The 12,958-nt window shown below is 35.1% G+C and overlaps 1 protein-coding gene across 1 annotated transcript; it reads left to right on the top strand.

Moving 5' to 3' along the window:
- Positions 1 to 244: 244 nt before the first annotated feature.
- LOC141480402 (uncharacterized) lies at positions 245 to 592 on the top strand. Its single transcript, XM_074170342.1, has one exon. It carries the CDS (start codon positions 245 to 247, stop codon positions 590 to 592), a length of 348 nt encoding a protein of 115 aa, XP_074026443.1.
- Positions 593 to 12,958: the final 12,366 nt, after the last annotated feature.

The raw sequence follows: 12,958 nt of genomic DNA, 5'->3' as shown, positions 1-12,958 counted from the left end.
TCGAATGGGGTCTGTCTTAACAATCATCTTCTACAAGGTCCAGACTTATTACAAAATCTGACACCAAGTTTGTGGAAATTTCGACAGAAGAGAATCGCATTTTGCTCAGATATTCAAGACATGTTCTACAAAGTTTTCATTCGAAATGAGGATTGCTCAGCCCAGCGTTTTTTCTGGCAAGGAATGGATAGGTCTAGAAAACCTGATATTTATGAAATGAAGGCAATGACATTTGGAGTCCTCGATGGCACAATTCGTTAAAAATAAGAACGCTGAAGAATTCTCTTCAAAATTTACGGAAGCAGCCAGGGCAATAATCGACAAACATTATGTAGATGACTACCTGGATAGTGCAGAAACAGAAGAAGAAGCAATTCAACTGATTCTGGAAGTTATAAAAATCCATGATGAAGCCGGATTTGAAATACGTAATTGGATAAGTAATTCTCAGGAAGTGACTGACAAAATTCCTGTGAATCTTCGATCCCCAAATCAGAAAAATTTTAGCACTTTTACTCACAAACCTGAAAGAGTATTGCGACTCTGGTGGAATCCAGAAGCAGATACTTTTACTTTTTCGCTGAATCATTAGAAATTGGACTCAAAAATCTTGAACAAAACCAAGATTCCCATGAAACGAGATGTTTTGAAGGTGGCCATGTCTGCATTTGACCCGTTAGGTTTTCTGTCCCCAGGTCGTAAAATTCAAAATTTTCATGCAAAACTTATGGAGGATTAGAATAGGCTGGGATGATGAGTTATCCACGGAAATGAACAGAAGATGGAAACAACTCCCAGGCGAATTGACAAAAATTAATGAAACGAGTTTACCTAGATGCTATGGTATTGGTTTGTATGAAATAAAACAAGTTGTACTACAAGGTTTTTGTGACAGCAGTGAGAAAGCTGTTTCAGCTGTCGTTTATCTGAGATTTGAATACAATGAAAAATTTAAATTATCTTTCGTAAGTGCTAAATCAAGAGTGGCACCTATGAAACTGATGACCATACCCAGATTGGAGTTACAAGCCGCGGTTATGTTGAGCAGACTCATGAACACTATCAAAAACAACATTGAAATAAATATTACTCCAACTCATTTATGGACAGACTCAAGAATTGTCTTGTACTGGATTCGTTCCAAATCTAAAAGATACAAAACTTTTGTATCAGTGAGGATTGCGGAAATTACAGACATCACTAACATATCTGACTGACACTGGGTCCCTGGAGATGAAAGTACCAGAGAAGATAATACTGCAAACAAAAACGAATGGCTGACAGGGCCGAACTTTCTGAAACTTCCTGAATATTACTGGCCAAAAGAGACACAAGAAGAAATAGAAGAAATTGAAATGGAAATGAAGAAAGAGAAAATAATGGCAGTTACATTAAAAGACATGTATCTGCCAAATATTGAAAGATTCTCCAAATATGGAAGGTTAGTAAGAACAACTGCCTGGATGTTTCGCTTCATAAAAAATTGTAGAAAGGGTGCGAGGTTATACAATGAATTTAGATGCGGAAGAGTTAGATGTTGCTGAGGAAGCTCTGATTAAGAATAGTCAGGAAGTCAGCTTCTTTCAAGAAATTTCAGTTTTGCGCAATGGGAAATCTGTTGAAAAATCAAGCCGAATATATACCCTCATGCCAATACATGATGAAAAAGGTATTTTGTGAATAAAAGGTAGACTAGGAAATGCTGAAGGCTTCAATTATTTTCAAAAACACACAGCGATTTTAGATCCAAAACACCGTTTCATGAAACTTCTTATTGAGGGCTATATATCACATAAAATTTGGACACCAGGGACAGGAAATTATTGAGCTGCGTCAGAAATTTTGGATTTTAAGAATGAAAAGTGCTATCTGAAAATGCAAAAGTTCTTGTTTCTTCTGCAAGAAAAAGAAAATATAACCCCACGTTGGGGTCAGTTACCGGAGTGTCTTCTTCAAAGTCAGGCCATTTACTATCACTGGAATGGACTACTTTGGGCCAGTTTCCGTAACAGTTGGCAGGAAACATGAAAACTGCTACGTAGTACTATTTACCTGTATCACATACAGTGTGTCTCACTTCTCATGGAAACACCCCCGTATCTTCCGTAATATTCGAGGTAGAACGATGAAACTCTCAGGACTGATGGAAATGCTCAAAATGCACCTACCAGGTGGTAGGTGCAGGTGAATGGGGTTGGCCAAAGTGATATACACTGTCCGCCACTCGCGATGGAACACCCCATTTTTACGGAAAAACATATTAGGAGGCAAAATAGGGTCAAAATTCCTTCAGATTCGTGACCAGGACTACCAACTTACTACGAATACACTTTTTCCCTGAAAAATTTCAATCCTGAAAAATCTGAATTTGTCTCACTTCTTATGGAAACACCCCCGTATCTTCCGTAATATTTGAGGTGGAACGATGAAACTCTCAGGACTGATGGAAATGCTCAAAATGCACCTACCACCTGAATGGGGTTGGCCAAAGTGATATACACTGTCCGCCACTCGCGATGGAACACCCCATTTTTACGGTGAAACATATGAGGGGGGAAAATAGGGTCAAAATTCCTTCAGATTCGTGATCAGGACTACCAACTTACTACGAATACACTTTTTCCATGAAAAAATTTCAGTCCTGAAAAATCTGAATTTGTTTCACTTCTATGGAAACACCCCCGTATCTTCCGTAATAATTGAAGTAGATATTTTTTTGGTTTTGACATCAAAACATGAATGAAATTGAATGAAACTGATGTAATTCAATCTCTTCAAATGATTTCTGACAACAATTCAGCAAGTAGGTAAAATAATCTAAATTCTACCTGTTCACCGAGTACGATTTTTTTTTTAATTAACAGTTGTTTCGGTGTTGCAATGAGTATGAAGATTAATTTTGTTTCGGATGGTAAAATGTTTCCTCAATATTTTGTTGAGAAATGACTTGTCATGAATTTTGCCGAAATTTTGATATGTTGTAGTTTTTGATGTGCCGATTGAAAGTGTCCACAGCCAAAGCTGTGAACCTTTGAATATAGATTTTTTCCATTTTTTTGCAGTTTTTGCTCAACAATCGAGAGCTCTCACTTCTGGTTGGGATAGAATTTGGATGTTCAGCAACCAGAACTAGTTTAACGAATAATCTTCTTCAGTTATAATAGATGCCGCCATCGATAATTTTTCATACACTGCTTCACACTATCTCGATAATCTGAGAATGTGGTGCTGTGACATTTTCCTCAAATAGGCTCAAAATGGATGATAGCATCTCACAGCATCTGTGTCTTTGATACCTGAGAATAGTCTCCAGATAGAATGAAGGGGTTCAGGTATTCAAAGCGAACTATTTTGCGCCGTAATATGTTTTACCTAAAAATGATGGTGTTCCATCGCGAGTGGCGGACAGCGTATATCACTTTGGCCAACCCCATTCAGGTGGTAGGTGCATTTTGAGCACAAACTCTAAACACAGAGTGCAGTCGGCTTCTGTCGCATGTATGGGCAATAAAAAAAAATTAGAACGGCATTATTTGAAGACTTACAATATTTGTAATGAGTGTAATGACGGAGATTACACTTTCTTGAAAAATGTTGTTATTATTTGGGACTGTTTAGTTCTAACTTGGTTTTCGACGGTATCAAGCTTTTTGGCTGTATTCATTGTCTCTGACCTTGAATTTGTCGCCCCTTCCAGCAAGATGGCGGCTATAGCCGCTTAGTTAGGTCTTGTGTTTTAAATGCCGTTTTTAGTTTCTTTTTTGCTTCCTCAAATAATTTGTCTTCTGTCTTCCTTTTTGCAGCTTGATTCTTCTTAAACTCCTTTATTTCTTCCTCTTCAGTTTTCAAACCACTCATCTTAGTAGCGATTTCCAATTTCGCCGTCTCCGCTTCATTTTTCCTCAGAAAACTTTTTTCTCTTCGCTGTTTTTCCTCCTCTTTCGTCTTTTTTCCTCTTCGAGATGTGATGTGATTTGTAGGAGTTACAGGCATGTCGCGCCAAATTAGCCAATTCCTTGCAACTTGGCACCAGCTCCGCTTTTCACTGTCATGGCAGCGTCTAAGGTTCGCTCACGCATTGATTTGTCATCTGTTAGGTATTTACCAGAAACTTAAAACCCTCATTCTACTTCTGCATTTCCATGGGACAAAGAAAGAATAGCTTTAACGACCTTAGTGACATTAGGGAATTTTAACTCTCCAGTGTCCGTTTTAGGAGAAGAAATTGACGCCAGTAGTCATCGATTCTTGAGTTAGTTTTGTCCAACCGCACAGCGTCTTCTTCTAGTTGTAACAATCGCCATTCATCTGGCACAAGTGCGACATCCACTTCTAACGGCGAAGCACGAGCTAGTTTTGCGATTCGACCCACGCTAACTGATTTCTTTCGCTGTTCTGGCTGAAGACATCGACATGACCGGAGGAAATTAATGCACATAGAAATTTTTTTGATTATATGGGCACAAGTTGCTTTGATGTGCTCAGCCGAACAACCTCTTCTAATGCATAAATTTCACTCATCACATCATCGTTCAAAATTATTTTATTTGCTGGAAGGAGATGGGTAGGCAATAATATATCATTGCAGACGCCAACATTCTTAATCGATTCTAGCTTATATATTATTGCAGTAAGTAAAGACGGAGGAAATTATTGCTCATAAACTTTTTTTGATTATATGGGCACAAGCTGCTTTGATGTGCTCTTGGGCTTTTGTTAGGAAACTCAGCCGAACATCCTCTTCTAATGCATAAATTTCACTCATCACATCATCGTTTAAAATTATTTTATTTGCTGGAAGGAGATGGGTAGGCAATAATATATCACTGCAGATGCCAACATTTTTAATCGATTCTGGCTTATATATTATTGCAGTAAGTAAAGACGGAGGAAATTATTGCTCATAGAACTTTTTTTGATTATATGGGCACAAGCTGCTTTGATGTGCTCTTGGGCTTTTGTTAGGAAACTCAGCCGAACATCCTCTTCTAATGCATAAATTTCACTCATCACATCATCGTTTAAAATTATTTTATTTGCTGGAAGGAGATGGGTAGGCAATAATATATCACTGCAGATGCCAACATTTTTAATCGATTCTGGCTTATATATTATTGCAGTAAGTAAAGACGCTAGACAATGAAGCTCATCGTATATGATATGAATCATAGGTCTGGAGGCCTGAAATGCTCCAGTAAAGGCCGTAAAGTTTCTTGCACTAGAGCCACGATATTTGGCGGGAAATATAAAAACTATTATTCCAGGCCATTCAACAAACAGCCAATTGATAAATTATTATTGGTAATGTTATGAAATTTAATAAGCACATGATACAAATTTACGCCGAGTAGATTTTCGGACTTTTCGGATGATATCAAAAATATACGGTAACTTCGGACCTTTACCGAAATATCGGAGTTTTCCGAGAATTTCTGACCCGGTTCGACCCCTGCTTAAGAACATTACATGGAAATTCATTCCGCCTGCATCTCCACATATGGAAGGAGGCTGGAAGAGGTTCGCGAGATCGTTAAAAAATGTTCTCAGCATTACACTGAAAGAGAAACACCCCCTGATTACGGAGGCGGAGAATATGATAAATAGCAGACCTTTATCATACATTTCAAATGATCCTTCGGAGCCGGAAAGCCTTACGCCAAATCATTTTTTAATGCACTGTTCAAATGGAGCTACACCACCATTGGGAAAATTTGAGGAAGTCAAAGTGAACTTGAGAAAACAATGGAGAGTATCTCAAGCCTTAGCGGCTATACAGGGTGTAACTAAATAAGTGTAAAACATTAATGGAGGTGATTCCTCATCGAAAAAAAGATAGGATCTTTCATATAAGAAATTTCATTGGAGCATCCCTTGTTAAGATACAGCCCCTTAAAGGGGGTACATAAAATTTGTATAACAATTTTTTTCACAAGCATTAAAAAAGTTACAATATTGAAATTAACCTGAAGTTTTGTACTACCAAAAAGACAGTTAACCAGAAATTTATTTGGTTTACCCCATGGTTGTAAGGGGTGGAAAACGCAACCCCTAAAATGTATTTCCAATGTAACTTTTTGTCTTATTATTTGTTTACCATTTAAAAATGTATTTCCGATAGCTTGTTTCATTCTAAACAAAAAATATCTCTTGGGTTTTTTGCCCAAAATAAACCAGTTCGCAGCAAAAAATTATTTTAGGAACAACAATATATATATATATATATATATATATATATATATATATATATATATATATTGTTGTTCCTAAAATAATTTTTTCCTATATATATATATATATATATATATAGGAAAAAATTATTTTAGGAACAACAATATATATATATATATATATATATAGGAAAAAATTATTTTAGGAACAACAATATATATATATATATATATATATATATATATATATATATATATGAATACGAAGGTTATCGAGTGTCTTGATATAGATAAAGGAGTTTTTTAATCGGACATAGCATTTGTATTTATTTCTTCTGGTAACCAAGTGTTGCCCATCCTTACACTTGGCTGCACCATACTGATGATGGGCCAAAAGCCCGAAACACGTGTCTATGGTTTGCCACTTCCTTGAGTGCTATGTCCGATTAAAAAACTCCTTTATCTATATCAAGACACTCGATAACCTTCGTATTCATATTATTTCCCGGACCCGGATGTCACGCAGGTAGCTATAGCTGCCTCCGTGGTGATTTTGATAGCTTTCTTGTAAACACAAGATCTATTAAGTGAAACCACAAATGTGCGGCTGGCTCCTGCTGGTGGCTCCGTGCATTTGTATTTATTTCTTCTGGTAACCAAGTGTTGCCCATCCTTACACTTGGCTGCACCATACTGATGATGGGCCAAAAGCCCGAAACACGTGTCTATGGTTTGCCACTTCCTTGAGTGCTATGTCCGATTAAAAAACTCCTTTATCTATATATATATATATATATATATAAGATGTAAGTCATGTAAAACTTATATTATTGTAGTTTCCCTGATGATGGAAATAAAATTTTCCGAAAGCTTGGACTAACTTAAAAGAGTACTCATTTACTTGCTGCAATACCCCACTATCCAATAGTTTTTATTCTTAACTAGTCAGCAACGACTACCCTTCCTCTAATATATATATATATATATATATATATATATATATATATATATATATATATAAAGTGGATAATCTTAGCGACTGGAGAAATGTATGGTAAAATGGATTAACAGGGTCTCTCAGTCAAAAAATCGAAACTAACCATCAAGAACAGTTTTCTCTTCACGTGTGGCTCAGAGTTATTGGGGATGATTTAATTGGGCCTCATTTTCTACCTCCTCGATTAAATGGTGAGGCATACGTTCAATTTTTAAGAGAAGTGCATCCAATACTGCGGGAAGAAGTTCCTTTGGGCGTCAGAAGGGATATGTTTTTTATGCATGATGGGGCTCTCGACCAATCAGTGGATAGGTCGAGGAGGACCACAGAACTGGTCCGCTCGATCCCCGGATCTCAATCCTCTCGATTTCTCTATTTGAGGCCATTTACAGCATTTAGTTTATCGTACTTCTGTTCGCGATGTAGAGGACTTAAGAAACCGCATCATCGATGCGTGCAGGGTAATCAGAGAGACTCCAGGAATATTTAAGCGAATACGTGGCTCAATGCGCCGACGTCTAGACGCATGCGTAATGCCTGAAGGTAGACATATTGAACATTTACTATGATTTCTATATGTTGTGTGTTTTGTTATTAATAAATTAGTTTTGTTTATTACCCTTTAATCGTTTAATGCAGGTACTAACTACAAAATAACAATAAATCCAGTTCGCATTTATGACGATGTATCTCTGTAGTTGTTCGTAAAATAATTTTTTGCTGCGAACTGGTTTATTTTGGGCAAAAAACCCAAGAGACATTTTTAGTTTGGAATGAAACAGACTATCGGAAATAAATTTTTGAATGGTAAACAAATGATAAGACAAAAAGTTACATTGGAAATACATTTTAGGGGTTGCGTTTTCCACCCCTTACAACCATGGGGTAAACCAAATAAATTTCTGGCTAACTGTCTTTTTGGTAGTACAAAACTTCAGGTTAATTTCAATATTGTAACTTTTTTAGTGCTTGTGAAAAAAAATGTTATACAAATTTTATGTACCCCCTTTAAGGGGCTGTATCTTAACAAGGGATGCTCCAATGAAATTTCTTTATATGAAAGATCCTAACTTTTTTTCGATGACAACTTGGGATTCAAAATTGCTTAGATTAATTGATTAGATAATACATGCTGACAACTTACCATCAATATTAAAACTTATAAATTTTTTATATCTATCATTGGTGTGAAAAAAACAAGAATAATGTTGAAAAATGAGAATTGACACTTGCTATGTTTTTATACCATATATCACTTGTTTTTGTATCTAACGAATGAATGAAAATGTCCTTGTAGGACGAAACTGCAGTAACATTAGTAACAAATACAAGTGGTATAAAAGCATAGGAATTTTCAATTCTCATTATTTAGTATAAGATCCCGATATAAAACGACCTTCACCGAGCTGGTTAATGGATAAAAAGTATTTCAAGTCAAATTAAATATATCGTTAAGTATAATTTAAATGGGTTGCCTGAACAATTTTAGTCCAGAATCTGATTTTTTTATAATTAAAAAAATTTTTTTTTCAAACATTTCACTGGTGTAGTTAATAGATTCGTTCGTCAGTATAAAGTCTACAGAGTATGCAAACGTTGGGTTGCCTAATTTTTTCCTGCCCCAACTCTTGGGTTGCCAGGTATAAACAGGTAAATCGATAGTAGTAACTTGCACCGGTCTGGTTAATACATCAAAATTACATTAAAATAAAGATTATTATTTTCTGAACACGGTGGTATAGGGTTGTCTGCGAAAAATCAGTCCAGAATCCCGGTTGTCCAATTTAAAAAAGGAAAAGATTGCGGCAAGCGAATATGTGTGACAGAGAAGTCCGAACAAGCCAGCCTATGCGATGGAGAAGGATACAGCATAGCAGCTGTGTATAGTTTCTTCATTGTGGGAAAGAGAATGCGCATGCTAGTTGCCTGTGGAAATGAAAAGGATAGCGATAGGCTAATAAATACTGTGCATCATTTTGGAGTAGCTTAAGGGGGTCTAGAAATTTGAAAAACTCGATAATTTTTTTTCATTTTTTCAAAGTTTATACCTTCAAAAATATGCCCTTAAACGGATTTTTCAAAATTCGAATTATTTCCGGAGATACAGCGGATTTTGTGACTCGGCGTCAAAGCCGGCCGCGTTGAGTTTGAACTGTTTCTCAAATTTCAAACGCGTTTTTCTCGAAACTACTTTTTTTGAGGTGGTTGACATGATATCTCAAGTTCTACTTCACCGATTTCTTTGAAATTTGTTGAGAATCTTCTTTATACATCTCTCTATCGGACCTGCCCCGGATTTCGAAAAATTTAAATTTAAAGTATTTTTTCAAAATTTGAAAACGTAAAAATAAAGGTTGAAAAAAAAATTTATTTCAAGTTGACGCCATTTTGTGATTTTTTTTTGTAACGGGTAACCCGATAGCGACATCCTTATTTTTGAAGAATTTTTTTGAATTTTTTGTTTTATATCACTACAAGGGTTAAAATCATGTCAACCAGGGAGCACCGTTTTTTTTTGCAGTCCCCACTCCACCGGCCTGCAATTGGACGATTTTGTGATCATCAATAAAAATCTTATAAAAAAAGGGATAGAAAAAATATTTTTCATTTCTTTTTTATCGTAGTTAGAAAAGTACGTAAAATTTAGGCGTCTAGACCAGAATACCCCCTTAAATGAAAATCGAAAACATTGAAATAGAAGAATTTTTTTTTCAATTTTTTTAATAATGAATTATTAATATATATATATATATATATATATATATATATATATATATATATATATATATATATTTTATGTGACATTCAAGTATGTACGTTTTTAGTAAATAAGAAGGTATTGAAGGTAATGATGGTACACGTAGTGAGAAAAAAAATCTATTTACAAAAAATGAATTTCTCGACACAAGAAATTCGTAAAAAGTAATTATTTTGCTATGTAAAATTTTTTATTTTTTGAGAAAATAGCATATACAAATATATATATATATATATATATATATATATATATATATATATATATATATATATATATATATATATATATATATATATATATATATATAAATATACAGGGTGTCCCTGGACTTCCTCTTTTCCTCTCGGGAATGTATAGATGGGGTCAAAATATCACCAGTACTTCATATAACTTTTTTTCCTAAAATCCTTCGTTACCAAGTAACGGGCCCTCGAAGTTACAAAATGAAAAATGTTTTTCTTTGATAACTTTTCAAGTGAATATTCAAAATCATCCAAATTTTGGTAATTGACTAAACAAATGAATTCCTTCGATGAGCTTTCATGCAGGAGTCAGTTGTTTTGCTACAAAGTCAGGAACGGACTACCCCCGACGGTCCACACCCCAAAACTTTGAAATGACTGATATTTTTCAATATTTTTCAACAAATTAAGGTTACTTGGACAATTTTATGAATAAAAGTACTCGTGTGGAAAGTCGATCGGAGCAACGAGTCTTGATAAAAATGTAGTTCTACTAGACGACATCAAACCCGCTCGTCCACCATTATTTGAAATGAATAATTATCAAAGCAGAAATAATAATGATAACGTTAATTCAACAACATTTATAACAGGAATAATACAAAGTATGCTAAAATGAAGTCGTAAACAAAAAGTACAGTACCTATATGGAAGTTTAAGTCACAATTGTGATAGCAGATATTTTTTCAAAAGAAATGTCAAGTTCTGTAGATTCGTGGTATTTTTAAACTAACAAGATGCTCTACTATGAAATATCGAATTCATTCCATATTTTGTATGTACATAATACGTGTGGAATAATCACGTTTCGTGTTGATCAGTTATCTGAATCTCATGAAACTCAACATTCGAATGTTTCAAATTCTTCTTCACAGCTAAACTGTTGAGGAGTTTCACTGATAATTATAATTTTATGGGAGAAATTCTTTAACACGAATCTAAATTTAGCTGAAAAAACGCACATCGGAAAAAATATTTACTATACTAATAAAAAGCAAACGAATGAACTACAAAAACGGCTGCTTGCCGATATGTTCCAAAATAATTTAGTTCAGTGTATGAACCTGTAAACTCCTCTGTCTTGTCAGTTTCTAATCAGTGCTTGTCAATTTCCAAGATATAATAGTTTGAATGCTTCTAGAGGTCCTGGTCTGGATGGTATTTCTTCATCATTATTGAATCAATGTAGCCTTGTTCTAGCACGACCTTAACATATTTAATAATTCCATTAAACATGGCATTTTGCCAAACTCCTAGAAATACAGCATTGTAAACCCTTTATACAAATCTGTTGATAAGTTTGATTATACAAACTACTGTATTCAATGTAGCATTCCCAATGTTTTAGATTTTCTTTTTACTGAACACCTAACAATACTCTTAGAGCCATTACTTCATAATCGACAATTTGGATTTTACCCAGTCTACTGAGCTCAATCTTCTTGTCTATGTACATTATCTCTCAAACGTCATATACATAGGTAGCTAAGTTCATTTTATTTACAAAGATTTTTACAAGACATTTGATAAAGTCAACTATACTTCATTAATACAAATACCCGAATATATGGGAATTTGTGGCAATCTTCTATCACGGATACAAAGTTATTTCTCTAATCGGATACAGATAACTCAAGTTAACATATTCAAGTCTTCTGGAAGTATAGTACCATCCGGTGTGCCCCAATGTTTTTATGGACTACATTCAGTACTGCTTTTCTAAAGCAGAATTCCAAAGCTCCAGATGATTTGAAAGTTTACAGGAAAATCGATTCACGAAACGACTGTGTTGAAATCCAGAGTGAACTGAACTGAACTGAAGGGATGATAAAGACCACTTTAATGAAATGAATAAAACACTTTTGTGTAATTTCCACAAAAGTGTTTTCATTAATTTCATTAAAGTGATCATGAATTTCAACAAAATAAACATGTCATCAATCACTCATATTGGATGATAAAGACTTGAAGATATTTTTTAATATTCTCAATGGAATTGTTCACTGTCCCTCTTTGCTATCCAGGTTCGGACTTTCAACCTCTCCTCAGTTCACTAGAAATACAGTTACATTTTCTCAACCACAATGAAGAACTAATCAGTACCTTCATTTCTCTGTACTACGGTCTACAATACCGGCGAATAAAACGGAATTTGATTTCTTCACTTCTGCATTCGAGTTTCAGACACATCTGAATTCAGGGTGGAATATGTAGTTTCAGGCGGTATAATCAATTCAGTGATATATTTTCACACAAATATATATTCGTTATTGTGTTGTATTTTCAAACACTCACTAGTTTTATTATGTTTTCTATGTCTGTTTTCTTTTTTGTATTGTGGTATAATGACAAAATCGTTTAGACTTTCACGGCTGAGGTTTTCAGTGTCATTTCTTTTCGAGTTTGAAAGCCGTGGATTTTTGGAATTTCTTCCTGACGTTCCGCTGGCGCGAGGCTAGCGGCTTTGTAAAGCGTATTTATGCCTCGTCAGGTAATCAGTTGAATTTGTACCTGTATTTGTACCTGCATTTGTACCTGTACTCGTTCCTGCACTTGAACTTGGAACATCAACAATCTTGCTGCCTGTTGTCGTGTTCGTTATTCTTGAATTCCTTAAAATGGGGTTCCATATTTGATTGAGGTGCACCGCTTCTTCTTTTCAGTTGAAATTCTCCGTGTGTTTGTGGATCTCTATTGCCTCTCGTACCAGTCGGCTATGGTATCCCTGGTTGGGGGCAATTAGTTATGTGTTTTCAAACAAAATTCTGTGGTCTCCTTCACTAAGTGCGTGTTC

Source organism: Leptinotarsa decemlineata, unplaced genomic scaffold, assembly GCF_025532065.1.
Source record: "Leptinotarsa decemlineata unplaced genomic scaffold, Ldec_3_MD MMD2_P_RNA_scaffold_8, whole genome shotgun sequence".
NCBI lineage: Eukaryota > Metazoa > Arthropoda > Insecta > Coleoptera > Chrysomelidae > Leptinotarsa > Leptinotarsa decemlineata.
The sequence above is the reverse complement of the archived record's forward strand: the minus strand, read 5'-3'. Positions and strand labels throughout refer to the sequence as shown.

Bases quoted from the DNA above. Each gene is read 5' to 3' on its own strand.
- LOC141480402 (XM_074170342.1), top strand. From the start codon at position 245: ATGGCACAATTCGTTAAAAATAAGAACGCTGAAGAATTCTCTTCAAAA.